Source organism: Oncorhynchus nerka, linkage group LG13 (assembly GCF_034236695.1).
Source record: "Oncorhynchus nerka isolate Pitt River linkage group LG13, Oner_Uvic_2.0, whole genome shotgun sequence".
NCBI lineage: Eukaryota > Metazoa > Chordata > Actinopteri > Salmoniformes > Salmonidae > Oncorhynchus > Oncorhynchus nerka.
In genome coordinates, this window is record NC_088408.1 from 44,423,008 (window position 1) to 44,447,984 (window position 24,977).

The 24,977-nt window shown below is 45.6% G+C and overlaps 1 protein-coding gene across 1 annotated transcript; it reads right to left on the reverse strand.

Moving 5' to 3' along the window:
- Positions 1 to 230: 230 nt before the first annotated feature.
- On the reverse strand, positions 231 to 22,532 carry LOC115139556 (sine oculis-binding protein homolog). Its single transcript, XM_065026435.1, is given in 11 exon segments — positions 231 to 318; positions 7,125 to 8,429; positions 8,431 to 8,455; positions 8,458 to 8,499; positions 8,502 to 8,567; positions 8,570 to 9,155; positions 9,838 to 9,939; positions 17,899 to 18,050; positions 18,329 to 18,523; positions 19,352 to 19,490; positions 22,211 to 22,532. Coding segments are annotated over 10 exon segments (2,694 nt in total). The 5' UTR covers positions 22,304 to 22,532; the 3' UTR covers positions 231 to 318; positions 7,125 to 7,135.
- Between the last annotated feature and the right edge of the window lie 2,445 nt (positions 22,533 to 24,977).

The window sequence follows — 24,977 nt, forward strand, 5'->3', positions numbered from 1 at the left end:
AAGAGATCAGGTTCAGGCTCCATCTCAGAAGACCACACAAGGCTGATGATTGGAGCCTAGTAGCCTACCGTCTAGTGTAGAGCCACTGAATAGGGTTGAGGAGTGGGCTCTGATAGGCTCATGGAGTATGGCAGAGATCAAAGAAGGAGGTATCTCTGAAGTCCAAAGATGCTGTGAATATACTAGAAGTCTTGGGCTGCTTCCCCCATTGGACTGCTTCCTTGATTGGCACCTCGTGGTCAGAAGAAGGGCAGGGCCAATCTCCCTGGTGGCTGACTGTGATGTCCATAAGAGGGCAGGGCACTGGATCTGGTACCGCTGTACAGTGTAAAACAGTAAAGCAGTTCATCACATACAGAGAGAGAGAACGAGAGACGGAGAAAGAGAAAAAGTGAGAGAAAGAAAGAAAAGGAGAGAGAAGAGAGAGACACGGAGAGGAAGAGAGTGAAAGAGAGACAGAAAGAAAAAGAGAGAGCGAGACAAAGGGGGATGAGAGAGAGAGAAAGCATTTCCATTTACATCTATACCATAGTCTTAGATCTGCCTTCCTATTCTGCAATCCTCCCTTCCTTAATCCACCCACTCAACATAAACACTGTGAGAATGAGGCTTTTAGATATGTCAACACCCAGATAACTGTCACATAGGTTATTATCAAGCCAAGAACATCTGTGCCGAACTCACACACATGCACAGGCGGATGCACACACACACACACACACACACACACACACACACACACACACACACACACACACACACACACACACACACACACACACACACACACACACACACACAGGGGCCAAGAAGCCATGGCTCTGTACTCTCTAACTCTCTATTCCCCTTGTCCCTCTCCGTTTAAGTTTCAAACGCTCTGCAAATACCCATGTGGAGGGATCTAGTTACACGTGGCAATAAAATAGCCCAAATAAAGGCATTGAAAACTGAGACGAAACCAGGCTATTTCCTGAGGTGAAATCCTCCAGTTGGCCTGTTGATTTTGTCAGAGCTAAAAGACTTAAAAGTATTTTTAAAGACACTTTTAGTAGCGAACACAATGAAAGTGGACAGCCATATTAACCTCTGCACTGAGAGTTACTAAGCTAAAGTCAGTCGACTGTGAACGCAGACCGGGTCCCATTACACATAAGTGCTCGCGAACATATGCAAACATACACACACGTTACTATACACACCCTCAGCAGACACATATACTGTATACACACGCTCACACATACGTGTGCACACACACACATGTTTGTTTTACTATCCTTTTGGGGACCCAAAAAACTATTCCCATTCAATATCCTGTTTTCCCTAACCCCTAACCTTAATCCTTAACAACCTAATGCTAACCTTAACCCCTAACTCCTAACCAGTGCTTAACTATTACATTTGGAGGTGCCGGAACAAAAGGTTAAGCACGAGAGGGGGGTGACCTGGGGAGCTTTGAGGTACCGGAACACATGAGAAAGAAAAAATATTCTTTATAATAAAGTATGCCGTGCATATCATCACATTTCCACTGTGACATAGAGCAATATAGTAGAGGCACTTATAGAAGTTCCACACATGGGGAAATGTTTGGCCTTGTATAAATGCATTTCATCCAATTCTACGTCATTTTACATTACTGGAGACTTTGGCATAATATTTGTATTTTGCCACGTTCAATACAACTCGAAACTGAGAACTGGGAAATATCTGACTTCCGACTTCAGTGCGTTCAAGACAACTGTAAAATTCAGAGAAAAAATTGCTCCGACTGGGAAAATGAGTTTTGAACGGTCTTCCAACTCGGAATTCCAAGTGGGGAACTCTGGCCTAGGAGCTCCGGCTTTCCGACCTGAAGATCACTGACGTCATGATTCCACCTCGATTTTTTCAGAGTTCCCAGTTGTCTTGAAAGCACCATAATACTGCACAAATGATCGAAATGAGGCTACTTTGACACTGACTGACTGATAATCTGAGATCAATGAAAATGACTTATCTTGAATCCATCAATAGCCTAGGCCTAGGTGTGTGGAGACATATTCTATGCTACAATATGAGGAGGAAATTATCGTCCTAAAAAGGCTTTCCAGTATTACTTACTCACCCAATGACGCACAGCTCACTTGGTGGTGATGGCATATGCGCTAGTGCCAAAAGCCCCCCTCTCTCTCCCTTGTTCAACAATATTTGGATGTTGATAAAATATTTTGGTAACCTACAGCTGGTTATATTCTTCTTTTCGGCCGGAGCCATGTGCTTTACAAACCTGTGTTTTCCCGCGATTGTAGACTATTTAAAATATTGCGAGAGGCCAGTTTTGTCTGCATGCTGTTTGTTCACTGACAGATTTGCCACACGTTCCCAACTGGAGGCTATGCCTTGTTATTGGGCTACAGTCCACAGCTAGGCTATTTTTAAAAGAAGCTATTTATCCTCTGTGGCTAAATTTGAGTCTTTCTCATGGTGTGGCAGTGACGTCTATTCATGGATGCCAAGGGATCGAGGCTTACCCCACCAATTAAAAAAAAAATATATATATAAAACAATTGATCTCTTGTTTTTCTGTGTTTCATAATTTTCCTTCAATTCGCAAGAAGCTGAATATAAGGATCCGAGCGTGTGAAACAGCGGCCCTCTGTCTCTCTACGTGTATGCCATCTATCTGATGCTGTCTGGTCCAAACAAGTATGACATTGTTGTTGCCCGTAGCATTGAAGGCAAGTGAAGCCAGCGAGCATCTGGCCTCCCTTGATAAAAAAAATAATACAAAATGTGCCAATCAGCGTCGAACTAAACTGAGCCAGCTTAACTGTAAATGGTCCTGGCGCAACAAAAAAAGTGTTAAGGGAAGCCAGCTTTGATTTTGGAGCATATGGTATTGACAGAAAAACTTGAATTGTGCATCTCGTTGTGTTCTCGTCCTCCGGTGGCTAGCTAGCTAGCTAAAATTGTCCCTTTCCTAAATTAACCATGGATGTAGATAGGGATTTGGACTTGAGGTTTTACTTAATTCTCCGTACTGGCCAATGATTATAATGGCTATTCTGATCCAAACATTTGGATCAGAACCACCATCAGAACCACCGGAACCACTGATCCAACTACCATCCAATTCATACATTGTTGTGCCGCTGGCCTGAGAGGATGGAAGTTCAAAATATAGATAAATGTTGAAGGCTAACGTTAACTAAGGTTGGAAATTAATGGAAGTTAGGCTAGCGAACAAGCATTTTAGCCAGGTAACCTAGGACAACAACAAATACAAGTGTGTACTGTATGACAGAGTGACAGACCGTTTCGTTAACATGAAAGAGAGGAGGATGGCATTGTTGTTTCTCCACAAGTAGGGCGAGTCAAAAGGTTTATCTACTTGCACGAACGCGCACGCACACAAACACACACACACACACAAAGAAATCAGAACCATATTTAGCTGATGTTGATTGGACTAAATCGTTTTTGGTATATTTTAGTTTTCACTGTATTAGACAAAAGAAGAGGTGATTTGATGATGTTGAAATGTTGAAGTTGAAATGGTGCTGGAATAGTGGAGGCAGCTCCTGTTTTCTTTGTGACTTGAGGTAACTCTCTGTGGCTCCAAATCAATACTTGTTTTGTGGTCTGAAAATGCCAGAAACATTAACTTGACTTGACCATGCTGCAGGCAATGTAACTGTCTGTTACTGTACATGCACTATGCTTTGTTCACTGGACAAATGTTGCTATCCGGTGATAAAACAAAGGTGTGGTTGAATTTATTCTGCCACTGTGTCTTCTTATTGTCTGGGCCTTTAGGCCTCTATACCACGGTCGCAAGGCATATGAATTAACAGGTTATAGAGCAAATAACGCAATTATCACATCACATAGGTTGTAATATAGCTTTTGGGGGGGGGGGGGGGTCCCCAGTGATTTTACCCACGCTCCGCTACTGTGGTGTAGTAGTTATTTAATTTATTTCTGAACAGACAGCAGTAACTCTATAACTTTGGCAAATTTATGTCAATTTATCAGGCTCCTCCAGAACCCTTTCCTCAATAAGGAAATTATAAAGTGCAATGCTGGAGAGAAGAGAGCTGCAGGCTCTATTAGAGCAGAGAGAGAGCAGAGTGAGGGAGAGAGATCATAGAAGTGAATCTCATTCTAGTTCTGTGAAAGCCAATCATTTTTCATGCCACAAGATGTACCAGATCCGGCCAAATAGGTTCCGGTTCAAATTAAGCACTGGTCCTAACCTTAATTGTAACCCTAACCCTAATTGTCAACCTAACCTAACCACTAAGCATAAAATAGTATATTTGTGGGGACTGGGGAAACTTCCACTTGTCCGAATTTTCCTTGTTTTACTATCCTTGTGAGGACTTGTGGTCCCCCCAAAGATAGTAAAACCAAAAACACACACACAAACACACACACAGGCTCCCCTTACACAGAACACCAAGCAATAAATCTGCCTGCGCAACGCTGGCAACCCTCTGTGATTTTCATGTGGATTGGTTACTAAGGATACCGGTGGACCACGTGAAACTACAACAAATGACAAAGGGTGAAGCGGGGACCTCTCTGAAAGAGGATGGTTTAATACTTCTGGCACATGGCTTTTGGGAATATATGATAAACAGTCATTCGGTTATGTGTCGCTCTCTGCCAATAGCCATCTTTTTCACTTTCAGACACAATTATTAAGATGACCCTTGACCTTTTGAGGGTTTTCGAAATGGGAGGGGAGAAGGGAGGAAGTAGAGGTAACTGCAAATCAATGTGTACATTAAGCCCAGGATGTAAAACGGAGAGATAAGCACATAATCACACAGCTCTGGGTGGCAAAAGGACCATTTGAATGAACAATTAGAAAAGGGTCAACTGGAGACGGATCTGATTTGTCGAAAGTAAGGAGGGTTCTGATTGGTCGTTAGGGTTGTTCCTTGAATGTACTTTATGTCTTCCATAGAACATCTGGTTGGCAGGAAGAAGCTGTGAAGTGAGAGAAGGGAATAATAGAGGAGAGGAGAGGAAAGGAAAAGAGAGAGGAGAGAGTAGATAAATGGAGAGAAGAGAAAGAGAGGAGAGAAATGGGGAGAGGAGGTGGAGAAGAAGAGAGGACGGGAGTGGAGAAGGAGAGGATAAGAAATAATAGGGGAGATGAGGAGGGAAGAAGAGAGGACAGGAGTGGAGAAGGAGAGGATAAGAAAGAATAGGGGAGATGAGGAGAGAAGAAGAGAGGACGGGAGTGGAGAAGGAGAGGATAAGAAAGAATTAGGGGGAGATGAGGAGAGAAGAAGAGAGGACGGGAGTGGAGAAGGAGAGGATAAGAAAGAATAGGGGAGATGAGGAGAGAAGAGAACGCCAATAAATGCTACTAAATTAGACGAGAAGAGATGATTGCTCAGCACTAAACTCCTACATGGGAGTGAGACCGAGCGACGGCGCCAGGGCCAGTATTGCATGTCAGTGTCGTTGTGACACACGTAACCGGATCGTTCCGGTTCTGCTGCTCAGTATTCTAATGAAGCCCCAGAGCTCTATCACTGAGGGCTGGCTCTCATTTTCACAGCACACACACACACACACACACACACACACACACACACACACACACACACACACACACACACACACACACACACACACACACACACACACACACACACACACACACACAGGCTCTCATATTCACAGCGCCTTCGAGTCTGCTGATCGCCACCGTCTCCAAGGTAACGCCAGAAAGAGGGCTGGATTGGAAGAGTGGTGGTTCATGGGATAAAAGATTATCACACAGTGTGGAACTTTGGCAGTACCCAATCCTTTGGGTGAGCTGCTCGATCACCCTTGATCAATCGACCTCACCCATGGACACTGAATAATGGGGCCTGAGCTAGAGCGGTGTTAGTGAGACAAGGGTGGATCCCGAAGGGACTTGGGCCGGGTCTTTTTACAAAAATGTCCGTAGACTCTGAATGGTTTGAGCTGCAAACTATTAAAATAAAGCTGAGATTCTCACAAACACGCACATGTAACATGTGTTGCTCTATGACACTCTATGACTCTCACAAGGGACACAAGAGTCGTTAGAAAGTAAGTGGTTCTTCTATATAGAAGTTCATAGGAAATCCCAGGACAGTGTTTATAATACTGTAATAAGCTCACATATTTTCTGTCACAAACTCCACACAGTTGTTACTGACTAGTAGGATGTTCATTTCCCACTGTTCAAACCATTTCTGTACTTACAGCATTCATATAAATTCATTTTTTTTTTACATTTCATTTGTCAATCAAATTGTTTTCTGTTCTACTTGTAGCCCCGATTGTCCTGAAAAGAAAAAGGTCAAACAATTCATTGTGAGGCTAAATATAAAGGCTGAACAATCAGATAAATGAAGGTCAGATAAATTAAAAGCCGATTTTTGCTGGGGTCTCAGGACTGATAGGGTTAATGAGTGCTTGTTTCCTTTGAAATGTAGTTTGCTTGAACAGACTAAAATGAATAGCTTGAGTTAAAAAAAACATTGCATGTTACCTTCACCCTGGTGGTGCAGTGGTCTAATACCGTGAGTAAAGTAAGAGAAGAGCATAGGTTTGAATCTCACTGATGCCGTGCTACAATAAAGGTTCTGACCAGAACCTCTCTGCAACCTAAACATGTACACAGAACAGGTGAGATCTTCCTAGAATGTTTTAAAAACCTTCAGTTTTACTGATCAGGAAGTGTATGGCTTTGGAACCAAATGTACTAGCTCGGTTCTCAAAATGTATTTGAATCAACCATGTTTGATTAGAGCTTGCCTGGTGCAATGGAGCCAATGGGATATTCCCAAAAGCACACACACGGTTACACAATATGCGCATGGCCACGAAACAGAATGGCGCCAAAGCGAGAGAGAATCCCAGTAACTTGGCACTCCCCACAGCTCTAGGATTACAGCTAAGGCCAGGGGAAGGAGCAGAGAAGAGAGACAATGAGAGTCACTTTGAAAAGAGATCGCCTCAACATGCAGGGTCTGTTACAGTGACAACGCTTTGTTTGGATGTTGGACTGTTTTATATGGGGATCTGTCAGGGCACGCGAGTGCAACAACATATGTGATAGTGCCCCAAAAGCCTGTGTAACAAGCAACACCCACCTCCTACTCTTCTACTTGTTCTGATCTCGGATGCGGAGGCACCGTCTCTTCTGAGCAGGCTCCATGTCCCCAGGTCCAGCCACACTTGGTGGGCTCCAGAGGGCGCTCTTGTCCCTGAGCTTGGGCAGAAGGAGTGTGTTGTGGGTGGTGGCTGGGAAACTGCCCGTCCTGGTAGGGGTAGGGGTGGGGGTGGGCAGGGCATAGGCGTGGTCCTCATCGAGGATGTGGGGGTCCTTAGGGTCGCCACTGGGCGAGGGCTCCTCTGATTGGCTAGTGGGGAGGGGAGGGAACTGGCCCTGGTCCCTCCCCTGGACCTGGCCATTGGAGCAGCTGTTCTCTTTGACTGCCTCCAGCTCGCTGAGGACAGAGTCAGGGCCAAGGAGCGGGGCCTCTCTCTGGGACTGGGAGGAGTCTGGGCTGGGAGCAGGGTCGGGGGATGATGACGTAGTCGTTCGGTTAGGGATGTCTGGGGACATCGGGGGGGAGGAGGTGGCGGCATCACAGGGAGGGCTGTGGCATCCCCCTCTGGTCATTGGTGGAGTGTGCGAGGGGAGTTGTGTGTTTGGGCTCTGGGGTAAGGAAATGTCGTGAAGGTGAAGGGGGGACTGGGATGGTGGAGGGGTGGGTTTGATAATGTCATGGTGGTGGTTGTGGTGGTCCACTCTGGTATCCAATACCCTGGTGCTTAGCCCCGCTCTGGACTCCCGTTTACCCGACAGGTCCACCATTCCATGGGGGTTGAGCTCCAGCTTGACTGGGGTCCTCTGGAGCACTCTATGAATGAGCTGTCTCTCTGGCTGCTGCTGCTGGCCCAGCTTAAAGTCTAACAGTGCCTCAATCACTGAGGTGGAAGAAGGGGAAGCATCGTAGCAAGCCCTGGGGGAGGACGCTGCACTGTGGGGGGTCGACATGGGCGACGGAGCCTGCCTCTCAGATTTAACCCAATCTGTGATATCCCTTTTGGGGTGGTCGGAGGGCGTTGGGAGACCCTGGTTGGTGGTTCTACTTAATCTGCTTAGCACAGAGCTCCCGGGAGAGGGCAGTTTGACACCACTGGAGCACCTCCTCTCCATCCCATCTGGCACTGGCTGGATAACCCCACTGGGGGAGATCCCTAGGGGGTCTGAGGGGGAAGCCTTAGGGGGCATGGGTATGGGGATAGGAATGGGGATGGGGACGGGGATGGGTACAATAATGGGGTAGGGAACCAGGACCATGGGCTGAGGGAAGAAGGGGCCTAGGGACGGCCATCTCCCGAAGTTCATCATAGAGGGCATGGGCACAGGGCCACGGGGCCCCATCATTGGGGGAGTGCAGGCCAGGGAAGTAGGCCCCGGGTATGGGTGCATTCTAGGTGGGTTCATGGAGGAGGTCGAGGGGGCTGGAGGTGGGGGTGGTGGGGGGAGTGAGGGGTGGACCGGTTGATGGGGCTGGAAGGGGGCCAGGGTGGCACCTGTGGGGATTGGCGATGGGGCTCGTCAGGCCTTGGGCGTGGAGGGGGGGCCGGATGAAGGGCAGCGGGATCTGAGGAATTGCTTGGTGGTGTTGGTGGTGCTCCATGGAGGGGCGAGGAGGAGGAGGGGGGACGGAGTGGTGGTTTGCCACCTCTGGGGGTGGCAACGGTGGCAGGACATGCCTCTCCAGGTGTCTCAGCCCAGAGACGGGGGCCTTGGAGGACGAGGACGACGCCTCAGATGGTGACACAGTCCTTGGCATGGACCCTTTGGGTGACCTGGTCCTCCCCCGAACGACCCCCGCGCCATTGTTCCACGATTCGGGGGTCAGGAGTTTCTGGTTCTGACCCCCTCCGTTGGACTCAGTTCTCCCATCCTGAGTGGGTCTTCCTAGGCCTGGGCTGGAGCTGATGAGAGCTGCCCTGGCCTCTCTGTAGAACACGTCCATTTTGTACTGGTTCAAGCACTTACTACTGCAGAACTGGAGCCGTTCTGCGCCTGCGCCGAAGTCCAGGTACTCTTTGGTGTGGCGGACGTGTTTGCACCAGTCGCACACCTGAGGTACAGGCGAGAGTGACTGTGGAGAATTACTAAAGTGTCACGTGAAAAGGGAAAACCAATTATTTGAATATGGAATGTATTGTATAACATTTAAATAGAGTGATTTTGTTTTTCCATCTCAAAATGCCTAAAAGGCCCTTGTTTCCGCACAAAAACATTTAATCAGTCTATACTGGACAAGGAGTGACTTCAACATTTGGGATGAATCCTCCATGTAAGGCAATCTTCCCTATATAGCATGTGTTCAATTTCATGCTCAAATCATATTAAATTCATTGTGTTCTTTTTTTAAATGATTTGGGCATTAAATGTAATATATTCTAAACACGAGAGATTAATTTGCATAGGGAATTGGTCCCAAAATGCTAATGTGGCTAATTGTTGGCTATGACTACTTTAACAAAACCTAATGTGGATTGCAGCCTCTCCTTGTCCATAGCCTAATTTAAGGTAACAAATATCTATATATGGAAAACAGCCAAACTATCAATTTAAGGGGCAGTTTCCCAGTCACAGATTAAGCCTACTCCTAGTCTAAGGCTTAATCTGTGTCCTGGAAACTGCCCCTAAGTGTTTTGAAGTAGGTGTATATCTCTTAAAGACAAACATGCTTGACTTCATTAGTACACTTTAAGCAAAAACATTTGAGTTATGTTTAGTAATGTATTTCCATGATGTCGATTATGTTCTGTTCTTACTCTGGCCCCACTGCTGTTCATCTTCATCACCAGTCGGGGTGAGTCATCGGCATGGGTGTGTTGGGGGGATTGCTCACCTCCATTGAGATCTTCATCCCGGGCCTGACGGACAGGGGCAAAGCCACATCATTATACACTTATAACGAACTGTCAAGAGCTCGGTCATGTTCTTAGGCTCCAAACAAACAAACAAACGGACTGATTTGTCAAATAAGAAACACTCATTGTTTTTTATCTCCATTTGCTAAATGTTTTAAAACGTTGTGAACACGTCCCAGGATTGAGTTAAAGTTGTTTTAGAGTACAGCCTGGATTCAGTTGAACCCTTATGGGATTTTAAGCACCAAGCTTTGATGAGGTAGCATTTGCTTTAAGTCATCATGGATGGCTCTCGTGGTCATTAAAGCAAACTTACATAACCAATTCCAAAATAACCACTGCAAGATTCGCCTCGTCATAGGGGTTCAATGTAACAGAGTACATTGACCTGTGGGCTTTGAGGTCACTGAAACAAAGGGAACGTTTTGGTCTTGATAAGATAAAGTATATGACATACATAAAACCCTTATATTATTGTCAATGGTCCGGCTGTAATAATATTGGGCATTCCTCCCGATTCATGTAAGCTGATCCTGTGTGGATCTCGAGCAGTGAGCACCCCCCTTCACTGTGACCCACTGAGTCGTGTTGAGTTACGAAACACGAGGCAGCTGCAGGTAAGGTATGCGCTGAAACTGGACACCTTGCCCCTAGGCCCCCTGCCCTTCTTCCTCGGTGAGACAAGCAGGGACAAGCCAATGGCCAAGGTTCCATCCCCACCTCCACCAACCCCAAAAAAATGGAGGGTTTGTTGCAGCCTGGTAGGTAGGCAGTAGACGATTCCCTCTTTCCCCCTGTCAGTTGTTGTGTGACTATAACCTAGCGCTGCATATAAACAACAGAAATGTTGAATGGGGATAGCCTTGCCTGACACCCCCATGCCTCTAAGAGGGGGTATCCATGTATTGGGTGGAGGGTGAAAAATGGTGGTAATGTGTATGGGAGAGAAGCGGTGTATGGACACTACTCCCCTGTCCTCCCGAACCAAGCCGCATTTTTGACTGGCCCTTTCTCCATTAAGGCGAAACTGATACTAAGGGCTTTATTGAAACGGTATCACAGAAGTTCAGCATTACAGCATGACTGAAATTTATTAACGGCAATGTTCACAAATTAGCTGAGACTGTATTCCTGGCAAACGATGCATACGAAAAGTACCTTTACATTTCTATCACCCAATCTGTAATGCTTCAGCGATACAGATTGAATAGAGCTCTAACTGTCCTTTGCAAACTTTGACCCCTTCCCACGCTCCAAACACTGGCCTGTCTATTAGAAACCAGCATGTGTGTGTGGGTGTCTGTGTGTATTTTGTTTGTATTTTATTAGTGTCCCCATTAGCTGTTGCGAAAGCAGCAGCTACTCTTCCTACGGTCCACACAAAAAAGGAAACATGACATAACACAGAACATTAATGGACAGGAACAGCTCAAGGACAGAACTACATCAATTTAACAAAGGCACACGTAGTCTACATATGAATACTTACACACAAACCAGCTTTGTCAAATATGGGAGAGGCATTGTGCCATTGTGCCTGGGATCGAACCAGGGTCTGTAGTGACACCTCCAGCACTGAGATGCAGTACCTTAGACGGCTGCTCCACTAGGATACAGTATATAATACTTTCTTGAATTTGTTCTGGATTTGGGGACTGTGAAAAAAACCCTGGGGGCATGTCTGGTGGGGTAAGCGTGTGTGTCAGAGCTCTGTTTACTATCCAAACAATTTGGGATTTTCAACATATTAATGTTTCTTTTAAAAAGAAGAAGTGATGCAGTTAGTCTCTCCTCAACTCTTAGCCAAGAGAGACAAGCATGCATAGTATTTATATTAGCCCTCTGATTACAATGAAGAACAAGACATGCCGCTCTGCTCTGGAACAGCTGCAGCTTAACTAGGTCTTTCCTTGCAGCACTCGACCACACGACTAGACATTATCTTAGGCATGAGAGACTGGCATGCATAGTATTTATATTAGCCCTCTGATTACAACGAAGAGCAAGATGTGCTGCTCTGTTCTGGGCCAGCTTAACCTTGCAGCACTTGACCACACGACTGGACAATAATCAAGATAAAACAAAACTAGAGCTTGCAGGACTTGCTTTCTGGAGTGTGGTGTCAAAAAAGCAGGGAATCTCTTTGTTACGGACAGACCTCTCCCTATTTTTACAACCATTGAATCTATATGTTTTGACCATGACAGTTTACAATCTAAGGTAACACCAAGTAATTTAGTCTCCTCAACTTGTTCAACAGCCACACCATTCATTGCCAGATTCAGCTGAGGTCTAGAACTTAGGGAATCACTTGTACCACATACAATGCTCTTAGTTTTAAAGATGTTCAGGACCAGTTTATTTTTGGCCACCCATTCCAAAACAGACTGCAACTGTTTGTTAATGGTTTCAGTGACTTCATTAGGTGTGGTTGCTGATGCGTATATGAACGAATCATCAGCATACATGGACACACATGCTTTGTTTAACCTCTCTTGGGTAAGGGGCAGTATTTTCACCTCCGGATGAAAAGCGTGCCCAAAGTAAACTGCCTGTTACTCAGGCCCAGAAGCTAGGATATAATTGGTATATTTGGATAGAAAACACTCTATTAGTATTAGAAACAGTTTATTCCTTCTTACATTTTTTAAATTATTTACATTTTAGGGTACCTGAGGTTGGATTAGGAATGCTGTTTGAAATGTTTGGACCAAGTTTACAGGTAACGTATTAGATACATTTTAGGCATGTTGGGCGAGTTGAAACCGGTGTATTTCTGAATCAAACGCGTCAAATAAATTGACATTTTTGGGACATAAAGAAGGACATCATCGAACAAAAGGACCATTTGTGATGTTTCTGGGACATTTTGGAGTGCCAACAGAAGGAGATCTTCAAATGAAAGGCATTAACTATATCGCTATTTCTGACTTCTGTGGCGCACCTGCCTAGTTGAAATATGATTTTCATGTGTTTGTATGCGGGCACTGTCCTCAAATAATGGCATGGTTTTCTTTCGCCATAAAGCCTTTTTGAAATCTGACATAGTGGCTGGATTAACAAGAAGTTAAGCTTTATTTTGATGTATAACGCATATATTTTCAAGAATGTTAAATCTTTGAATTTGGTATTTTTGAATTTCACCGGATGTTGGCCAGGTGGGACGCTACTGTCCCACCTGCCCATTAGAAATTAATGCCAGTGGCAGATCATTGGTAAAAATAGAAAAGAGTAGGGGGCTTAGGATGCTGCTCTGTGGTACACCACACTTTACATGTTTGACATTAGAGAAGCTTCCATTAAAGAAAGCCCTCTAAGTTCTATTAGGCAGCTCTGAATCCATGATATGGCAGAGGTTGAAAAGCCATAACACATACGTTTTCTCAATAACAGGTTATGGTAAATAATATCAAATGCTGCACTGAAATTTAACAGTACAGCTCCCACAATCTTCTTATTACCAATTTCTTTCAGTCATTTGTGTCAGTGCAGTACATTCATTGCCCTTCTATATAAGCATGCTGAATTTTTTCCAACAGTTTGTTAAGAGCTGGCAGCAAGCTGATAGGTCTGCTGTTAGAACCAGTAAAGGCTTTACCACTCTTGGGTAGCGGAATAACTTTTGCTTCCCTCCAAGCTTGAGGATAACATGTTTCATCTAGGCTCAGATTACACATATTACAAATAGGAGTGGCTATAGAGTCAGCTACCATCCTCAGTAGCTCTCCACCTGTTTTCAATGCCAGAAGGTTTGTCATTATTGATTGATAACAATCATTTCTCCACCTCTCCCCCACTAACTTTACAAAATTAAAACTTGTAATGATTTTCTTTCATTATTAGTTTTTTTATGCATGAGTATGATGGTTCAGTGTTCGTTGTTGGCATTTCCTGCCTAAGTTTTCCCACTTTTCCAATGAAGTAGTCATTAAAATAATTGGCAACATCAAATGGTTTTGTGATAAATAAGCCTTCAGATTTGATGAACGATGGAGTTGAATTTGTCTTTCTGCTTTTCATTTCATTTATATCATTGATCTTGGCTTCATAATGAAGTTTATTCATCTTTTTGTTGAGTTTCGTCACATAATTTCTCAATTTGCAGTAAGTCAGATGTGTAGCCAGACTTATTTGCCACTCCTTTTGCCCCATCTCTTTCAACCATACATACAGTTTTTCAATTTCTCATCAATCCATGGAGCTTTAATAGTTCTAACAGTCAGTTCTTGTCACGTTCGTTGTAACGAGGAGACCAAGGCACAGCGTGATGAGAATATATTCCTCTTTATTAAAGGAAGGACACCTAAACAAACTAACAAAACGAACGAGAAGCTATAAACACTGGTGCTGACACAGGCAACTAATACATAGACAATAACCCACAAAACCAACGTGTAAAATGGCAACATAAATAGGATCCCCAATCAGAGACAATAATAAACAGCTGTCACTGATTGGGAAACAATTCAGGCCACCATAGACCTACATTTACCTAGACGTACCAAAACCCCAAAGATGTACAAAAAACCCTAGACAGGGCAAAAACACACATATCACCCTCACCACACCCTGACCTAACCAAAATAATAAAGAAAAATAATACTAAGGTCAGGGCATGACAGTACCCCCCCCCAAAAGGTGCGGACTCCCGGCCGCAAACTTAAACATATATGGGAGGGTCTGGGTGGTCATCTAACTTTGGTGGCGGCTTAGGTTCTGGACGCCGCCCCCCTTCTTTACACTGAGGGCTGGGGACCGTCGCAGGAGGTTCGGGACTGTGGCCCGTCATTGGAGGTTCCGGACTGTGGCCCGTCGTTGGAGGTTCCGGTCTGTGAACTGTCGCCGGACGCTCTGGACTGGGTACTGTCGCTGGACGCTCTGGACTGGGTACTGTCGCCGGACGCTCTGGACTGGCAAGGCGCACTGTAGGCCTGGTGCGTGGTGCCGGCACTGGTGGTACCGGGCTGGGGACACGCACCTCAGGACGAGTGCGGGGAAGAGGAACAGGGTGTACTGGACTGTGGAGGCGCATTGGAGGTCTCCCTCCTGTCCGGAGCTGCCAGAGTCTCCCTCCTGTCTGGAGCTGCCAGAGCCGCCCTCCTGCCCGGAGCTGCCAGAGCCGCCCTCCTGCCCGGAACTGCCAGAGCCGCCCTCCTCCCCGGAGCTGCCAGAGCCGCCCTCCTGCCCGGAGCTGCCAGAGCCGCCCTCCTGCCCGGAGCTGCCAGAGCCGCCCTCCTGCCCGGAGCTGCCAGAGCCGCCCTCCTGTCCGGAGCTGCCGGAGCCTCCCTCCTTCCCGGAGCTGCCTGAGCCGCCCGTCAGTCAGGAGTTGCTGGAGCCGCCCGTCACTCCGGAGCTGCCGGAACAGCCCGTCACTCCGGAGCTGCCGGAGTCGCTCTTCACTCCGGCACTGCCGGAGTCTCCCGCCTGTCCGGCGCTGCCGGAGTCTCCCACCTATTCGGGGCCCGCTGCAAGGGTCCCCAATCCGAGGTCGGCGGCGAGGGTCGCCGCTCCAAAGACGCCACTTAAGTGGGCCAAGACTATGGTGGAGTGGGGTCCACGTCCCGCGCCGCCACAGCGGACAGATGCCCACCCAGACCCTCCCCAATGGGTTTAGGTTTTGCGGAGTCCGCACCTTTGGGAAGGGGTGGGGGGGGGGGTACTGTCACGCCCTGACCTTAGTTCCTTTTTTATGTCTCTATTTTAGTTTGGTCAGGGCGTGAGTTGGGGTGGGCATTCTATGTGTTCTATGTTTTTGTATTTCTGAGTTTGGCCTGGTATGGTTCCCAATCAGAGGCAGCTGTTCATCATTGTCTCTGATTAAGAACTATACTTAGGCAGCCTGTTTTCCCACTATGATTTGTGGGTAGTTGTTTTCTGTTTTGTATTGCTGCACCTTACAGGACTGTTTCATTTTCGTTTCACTCTCTTTGTTATTTTGTTTAGTGTTTTTGTTCTAATAAATATAACTTGAACACTTACCACGCTGCGCATTGGTCCGATCCATCTTATTCCTCATCAGAAGAGGAAGACAATCGTTACATAATATATAAATGTTATCTGATGTTAGTAAGTTATTAATTTCATCAACCATATTTCTAAGACTACATACAGTGCATTCGGAAAGTATTCAAGCCCATTGACCTTTTCCACATTTTCTTACATTACAGCCTTATTCTAAAATGGATCTACACACAATACCCCATAATGATAAAGCGAGTACAGGTTTTTAGAAATTTTTGCAAATGTATTAAAAGTAAAACAATGAAAAAATGATTCTACATAAGTAATCAGACCATTTGCTATTAGACTCAAAGGTGTTTCTACAACTTGATTGGAGTCCACCTGTTGTAAACTCAATTGATTGGACATGATTTGGAAAGGCACACACCTGTGTATATAACGTTCCACAGTTTTAAAAACCCACAGATTAAAAACCAAGCCGTGAGTTTGAAGAAATTGTCCGTAGAGCTCCAAGACAGGATTGTGTCAAGGGTACAAAAAATTTTTTCAGCAAGAACACAGTGGCTACCATCATTCTTAAATGTAATAAGTTTGGAACCACCAATACTCTTCCTAGAGCTGGCCGCCTGGCCAAACTGATGAATCGGGTAGAAGGGCCTTGGTCAGGGAGGTGACCAAGAACCCAATGGTCACTCTGACAGAGCTCCAGACTTCCTTTGTGGAGATGGGAGAACTTTCCAGAAGGACAACCATCTCTGCAGCACTCCACCAATCAGGCCTTTATGGTAGTGTGGCCAGACGGAAGCCACTCCTCAGTAAAAAGCACATGATAGCCCACTTGGAGTTTGCCAAAAGGCACCTACAGAACTTTCAGACCATGAGAAACAAGATTCTCTGTTCTGATGAAACCAAGATTGAACTCCTTGGCCTGAATGCCAAGCGTCACATCTGGGGGAAACCTGACACCATCCCTACGGTGAAGCATGGTGGTGGTAGCATCATGCTGTGGGTATGTTTTTCAGCGGCAGGGACTGGGAGACTAGTCAGGATCGAGCGAAAGATGACTGGATAAAAGTACAGAGAGATCCTTGATGAAAACCTGCTCCAGAGCACTCAGGACCTCGGACTGGGGAGAAGATTCACCTTCCAACAGGACAATGGCCCTAAGAACACAGCCAAGACAACGCAGGAGTGGCTTCGGGACAAGTCTCTGAATGTCCTTGATTGGCCCCGCCAGAGCCCAGGCTTGAACCCAATCGAACATCTCTGGAGACACCTGAAAATAGCTGTGCACCGACACTCCTCATCCAACCTGACAGAACTTGAGAGGATCTGCAGGTGTGCCAAACTTGTAGCGTCATACCCAAGAAGACTTGAGGCTGTAATGACTGCCAAAGGTGCTTCAACAAAGTAGAGTAAAGGGTCTGAATACTTATGTAAAGTGACACTTCAGTTTTTAAATTTTTTATAACTTTGCAAAAATGTCTAAAAACCTGTTTTTGCTTTGCCATTAATGGGGTATTGTGTGTAGATTGATGAGGGAGAAAAAACTATTTAATCCATTTTAGAATAAGGCTGTAACATAACAAAATGTGGAAAAAGTCAAAGGGTCTGAGTACTTTCCGAATGCACTATATATTCATGTGGGCTATTTTCAGCCCTTTTCTGGGTAGCTTGTGTGTGTGTTGTGTGTGTGTGTTACCTGTGTTGTGCTTGGATAAAACCCTTCACACATGCATGCACCCACACACTCTCTTTAAGTTCTTGATTTTTTTTATCAATACAATGGTATAGATAAAGATGACCTCACTGAGGAAAACAGTGGTATTCCATTTCCGAGGGTTTGTTTACCTGCCAGAAATCTCACCATTAAAGTGTGTGTGTGTATGTGTGTGTGTCTGTGTGTGCATGCTTATCTTTATTTCCATCTGAACTTCGTCAGTTTTGTCAGACCTAAAATTGTCCATTGACTCCTAGTTGAATCAAGGTTGAATACCTCACCTTGTTGCGTTTGAAGTAGGCCCGTCGGCAGGCGGCGAAGCACTTCTCACTACAGAAGCTCTTCAGCTCGGTGCCCATACAGAGAGAGTAGCGCTTCACCCCCTCCTTCTGACACCACACACACACTATCTGCACATTCTGCACGTCTTCCACTGTGGACAGAGCCAAAGGAGAGAGGAATCAACATCAACATGCGAAGTGTGATTGATGATGATGATGATGACCATGTTAAGAGCATGTGAGTGTTTCAGCTGTATGAAATAATTGTAGGCTATATGTGGTAGTGATGATGATGATGATGGTGACCTGAAGACTAGGCTTTAGCTCAGCGGCTAGCAAGCTTTTATGATGTGCAGGAGACCCGGGTTCTAACCCAGTTGTTCACACAAAGTGCTTGTGTGTGTGTGTGCATGTGTGATGTTTGCCCTACCTGCAGATGGCTTTATAAGGGGGACAATTACGGGAGCGCTCTTATGCTCCTTAGGGCTGGTCAAAGAGGAGGAGCTGGGGAAGGAAGAGGAAGTGGAAGAGGGGACGCTGGATGATTCTCTCTCTCCACTCCTCATGGCCAGTGCAGAGGGGCTGACTTTGCTGTTCAAGCTCTTGGGCTTCGGCACTGAGTTTTCTGGAAGGTACAGGATATGTATGGTCACTTTATGAGAGCCCATTTATGTTCTAACATAGGTATGGAGTGATATAAGTGACTAAATAAATGTAATCTGCATTCAAAATGATGAGCTTTTGGGGGCACTAATATCACTCCATATAAACAAATAATGTATATGCAGCCCAAAGGACGTTGACAAAATAAAGATAATTTTTCATTTTTATTTAACCTTTATTTAACTAGGCAAGACAGTTAAAGAACAAATTCTTATTTACAATGACGGCCTACCAAAAGGCAAAAGGCCTCCTGCAGGGAAGGGTCTGGGATTAAAAATACAAACAAATAAAAAATATATAGGACAAAACACACATCAAGACAAGAGAGACAACACAACACTAGATAAAGAGAGACATAAGACAACAATGGCACTGAACATTTTATAAAGAGACAAATCCAGCCATACAGGGATAATAAGTGAAACATAAGAATGGTGAATTAAGTTGCAAGTATGTCTAGCAGATGTTTAAAGTGATTCTGTCTTTATTGAAAAACCTGTATGATCTGTTATTGGGTTACCCGTGAATTCTGTCTGACCTCTGTTAACTATGCTACCTGTGTTTTAGATACCTGGGCCTTGTTCAGTTGGCAGAAAAGTTTTGAAAGGGAGTGAAACGGGAAGATACTACCTGAACTAATGATCTTGGGTTGTGTTCAGTAGGCAGAAATAATTTTGAAACGGTAAGGTGCCACCTGAACTTGTTCAATTAAAACACAGATTTCCACTATCTGTTGCAAAACGTTTTGCTACGATGTGCCCTACTGAACGGGACCCTCGCCTTTTCTCACCTTTAAGGACGGAGACATGCTGCTGGCGTCTCTCTCGGTTGGGGTAGTTCCGTATCTCGGTTGCCTCGTTGTCCCTGAGCTCCACCTTGTCATAGCCGTACCAGCCTAGGAGCTCATTCATGGTGCTCTCTGCAAACGTCTAGAGGGAGAAAAGGAAAATAAATCACTGAGCAACATTATAGGATATGTCAGTCAGGTGACATGGCGGGTGACGGGGCAACTGAAACACTGCATGCTAATGCTAAGCCAATATGAACTTCAGTTTTGAGTGACCTTACATCTGAGGTTTGTGAGTGGAACTTTTTCATCCCACTCTTTAAATGTAACCAGAGCTTCCACTCCCGAATCAATGTGCTGGATTCTTTTGACTTCCAGACCAGCCCTGCCTGGATGAAATGAATAGGGTAACACAGAGGCGTACAGTATGACTCTTTTTCCATGATGTATTCCAGTTTGTTTACTCTTGCTAAATCAGAGACGGAAAAGTTTTTCAACCTAATACTATTGTGAAATCTATGAATCATCATTTGTTTGTCTCTTTTAATTGAGGGGGAAAAAAAAGAGACACAGAGAAGAAAAAAAAGTGTTCTTAGCAGATGGGTTGAGAATTGAACGTCCAGGCTTTTAAATATATTTATTAAGACCATGTTTTAAAAAACAGCACAAAGGTCTAGCCCTGTCTCTTCATCCGCCCACCTCTCCGCCTCTGTGGCTTTGGGGGCGAGCGGGGATTGGAGCAGAAACACGATCTGGAATGGGCAGAAATCAGAGCGGGACACCCTACACCGCCTCTAGGTCCCATGGTTCTGGGAAATGACCCGCTCCTCTCCCCTCAACTCTCCTGAGCATCCAGCACTCTCCAGTCCCTCTCTGTGTGTCCCCTCCCTCCTCTCCCCTGCCCTCTCCTCTCTCTGCTTCTCCTTGGCCCCCTCCGCCTGGCACCTTCCAGCCCTGATACCCGACACTGCACTCTCGGGTTTCAACCTTTTCCAGCGTGGACAGCCTGCCTGTGGGAGTGTTGTACTAGGCCTGTAGTACTGACTGCACATTCTTTCCCCCTGCTTTCCTCACACTGACTGACCTCTGCTCCGGACCAGTGCCTCAAAGAAATGGAGCTCTGTGTGTATGTGTGTTTCTCTGTCTATCTGTGTGTGTGTGTGTGTGTGTGTGTGTGTGTGTGTGTGTGTGTGTGTGTGTGTGTGTGTGTGTGTGTGTGTGTGTGTGTGTGTGTGTGTGTGTGTGTGTGTGCGTGTGCGTGTGTGTGTGTGTGTGTGCACATGTGTGTGCACATGTGTGCACACAGAGGTATCATATCCAGCTAAATATGCCTAATGATGATTAGTCAAGTATTTGGTGTCCGTGTGCTACGGTCTGACGTGGAGGGAGTGGGTCAGACTATGGTGTTGAAATAGATCCTTTAGCTGACACAACACTGGACAGGACCGGACCGGATCAGCCCGCAGACAGAATGCCCCAGAAACAACTGTGTCTGTCTATCTTTTTGTCTGTCTGTCTTTCTTTCTTTCCCTCCCCTTCTCTATTTCATAAGGCGACCCTTATACAACTGGCCTTCAAGTCCAACAGCCCCAGTTCATTACCGCGCATAACCTTATACTGTAGATCCAGTACATGTCTGAGAATCACAAACGAGTAGTCTGTCAGTGCTGCCTGCCATGGACTAGCCCAGTCTACGTCAATGATTACATCAGGGCCAGTCCTCCTATATTACATTTAAGTGTCGTTTTGTCTCACTATTTTCTCATTAGGCGGAGACAGGCGTCTTTTCTTTCCCCTCCCCATGCTTTACTTCCCACAATGTTGTTTTTGTTTCTTCTTGGCAGTTCAGACAAACATCTGCTTTGTGAGAGTGACAAGCCATATCCCAAACCACAGAGAGAGCCCCAGCCAAAGGCAACAACCCAGGGCCGACCCCCAGATCCAGCCCAGATCCAGGCCAGGCTGACTTATATCAAGCCCGGATAGCATTTCGCATGTTTTGATTAAAATTAGTTAAGTTGTAATTCTACACCCCTCCCTGCATATCAAAGCTACAATCCAAACCACTCATGCAAAAAGACCACATTTCTTCTCTCACAAAAAGACCAGAATATAAACCCAAACTACTTTTTTTTTCTTCTTTTTTTGTCCTTTGGAGGGGGAGCTCATGGATATTCCTTACTTTTTACTCACAACTCTCAAATGTCCTAAGCGGATAGTCTCAAGTGACCAGTGTTACTCAGTTTGTTTGGCCAAATGCCTTCCATTTGATAAAGTTAGATTGTAATAGACTATCCTACTACAACAAGTGCGAGCACAGCCGAAGCAGGGAAAAAGGTTATGTGTTCTTGCTGTCTGGTGGTGACGCACATCTGGAACACCACTGGACATTGCGCGCGGCCACAGCTGGACTGACATGGCGTCACTAAAGAAGGGCTACAATTCAGTGTGCACGATATCAAATAGCCTATTGGATAACATAAGATTGACACTTTGATTAAACACACACTTTTCTATCCTCCCTGAAAAGTAAATTTCCCGAAAGTTGGTTTATTATGGCAAGGCCAGGTAATCTAATATAGCTGTCTTATTTCACCAATATGGGGACTGATGTTACACAATTGTTTTATCACTTTTATTTTGTCAGTATTCAATAATATAATGGCATTAAATTATGAAACAACTTTAAAGGGAGGTGCGCTAATCATTTCACTGAAACAAATCAAAGTTTGCGTCGCTTCTATGCCTCTTGAACTGTGATTTTTACGCACGGCACTCTCCCCCACTGAATCAAACTGCCCTTGAAAGAATTCACAAACGGAACACCGACAAAAGAAAAGCAGCCAAAACATTTCCTCTCACCTTCATCTCTTGGTTGATCTCTCTCTTGACGGGGTGCGCAGGTTTCCTGCTGCGTTTATTTTCCGGTGGTCTCCCTTTTTCCATCTCTGGCATAGTTCTGATTTGCTCCGTGTCACTTCTTTGGCGGGCTTCACTCGGGTCTAGTCGAGGTGCGGCGTCAGAGAGCGAAAGCTGTCACTCTCGGTGACAGCGGCTGTCATGCCCAGACGTTTGCGTCCGTCATCTGAGGGCTCCTTCCATTGACTCTCCACTGAACATGCGTGTTGGGCACTGTGGCCTGCTGCTGCCGTGGTACCGCCGCCAACGAACAATCCCCTCTCTCTGTCCCGGAGAGCAAGGAGGGGCTTCCGGGCTGTAACCCAACACCAGGCGCCCACCCCTCAACATATAAATTTCATTAGGAATGCAAGAACTGTGTATTATCTGCGGGGAACACACCACCAACACTGTGTGTTATATTCCAGTATTTAAATAAATATATTAAAAGTCAGATTGGGTAAATGATACCCATACAAAATGTTTGGGGCTTTCTCAAATGACATCTGTTCGATCAAAGACAGAGATAGCGAGAGGTCACATAGCAGCCTTGGACAGGGACAATGGAAAGTAGCCTGCAACCCACTATTATTTTATTGTCAGTGATACCACACACTTGTTAGTGGCTATGGTCAAGAGGAAAGGAAGCCACTACACACCTACTTGATGTGCCTGCTCTGCTGAAATCCCTATTCAATGAATGTTTAACACTATATTTTCGGGATGGCACAGTTGGACCTGCTAGGGCCTCATTTAGGTGAGACCATATAGGACTATGCCACTGAGAAGTGTCTTTTTTATTTTTATTTACCTTTATTTAATGACGGCCTACCCCGGCCAAACACTACCCTCGGCCAAACACTACCCTAGGCCAAACATTACCCTAACCCAGACGACGCTGGGCACTCCCGATCACGGCCAGTTGTGATACAGTCCAGGATCGAACGAGGGTTTTTAGTGATGCCTCTAGCACTGTGATGCAGTGCCTTAGACGCTGCGCTACTGGGGAGAAACATTTTACATCTCTAACAACTCTGTGTGTCTGATTTGCTGATCTCTCTCTCTCTCTCTCTCTCTCTCTCTCTCTCTCTCTCTCTCTCTCTCTCTCTCTCTCTCTCTTTGTATTCATTTATTTCTCCTCTTTTTCTCTATCTCTCGCTCTCTGATCTTTATGTACCGTATTCACTCTCCCCCCTCTGTGACTATATGGACCTCAGACAGACAGACAGACAGACAGACAGACAGACAGACAGACAGACAGGCAGGACAGGCAGGACAAGACAAGACAGGAAGAGGGGTGTTGCACAACCCCTCTTCCATTTCCCCTCGGCTCCCTCTGCCCTGCTCTGTTTCGAGGAACCCTGGGGACCACAGCTCATGTAAACAGAAACCCGATCCCGGTGCGCTGGCTCAGGTTGCACTCCCCTCGTAGACCCGCTGGCCACTGGTGATACGTGATCCGCCTGGGCTTTGGGAATGGGGCTTATCAGATGCCTTCCAAAAGGCCCCCTCTCTTCCCGTCTCAGAGCACATCTGGTGCCTCTGCAGGGAGCACAGGCAGCGAAGTGAACGCTGTCCCTTGGGTTCCCTCTGGAGGGAAACAAGACCCTCACTAATTCCCTCTGAAATCCACTTACCAAAATGGCAGGGACTCAAGACGGTATTTATAAGGCCTAAAGTTACAATCCCCACATCTGGATCCAGTCATAAGAAGGGCAATTTTGTGTACCTTTAATGTATCATTATTTGCATTACTGTCCATAGAGGGATGATTAAAGTGTATTGTCCCTGACAATTTAGAACATCATCGAGAATGTTTGTGAGGTACAAACAGGTTCCCCCCATAAGTTCGCAATGGGCGGTTATATAAGGTCTTTGATTTTGCGATACTTTGACTTGCCACCAGAGAGCGATATTACCCTTTTTCTGTTGAGGCAAATTGGCTTACCATTTGGATGCTTGTTCAGCCTATGGACTCACGCTTCGAGCACACCAACAGTGTAGGGATTTCGTGACGCCATCATTACATCCATTTCAAATGAAACGCTGCGTTTGCATTGCAGCATTGCGTTGCAGAGGCAGTTTCAGTGCGTCCGGTGTGGTGCATACTTTGAATTTATCGAACGTATGCGTCAAACTGTATGCATAGACGGCTTAACATAAAAGGTATCAGAATGTGAATGTTGAACTTTTGTTGCAAACATATCCAGATGATGCTGCGTTCTATTTTACAGAGAACACTGTCGGTGTGTTCGAAGCTTTGGGCTACCTCTGCCGATGAAACCCATGTATACATATAACGCTCGGACAGAACATTTTGAGATTATTCTATGGGTCCTAGGAACCTGTCCATACAATGGTAAAACAAAAACCAAAAACGCAAGTAGCCTAATATAATTCGCATAGGACCACAAATCGGTTCATTACCAACTGTAGCCAGGATATGTCACTGTTGGTCAAAAGTAATGTCGCGTTCAGTAAGACACAAGGTTTTGGAACGTTCAGATATAAATATACGATGTAGGCTAGAACAAACATGACTCTGGCATGTAAAATAAGTAAAATAATCAGCTCTATTCCTGGAATTTCTAACGGCAACATTCGACAATATTTGGCAACTTTATGTGGCTTCATATGGATGTTAAAATCTGATAATACCTGAATAGAAGTTGGCCCATGTAGCAGACCTTTCCATCCAATGGCACCATATAATGGGTTTAATCGACATATT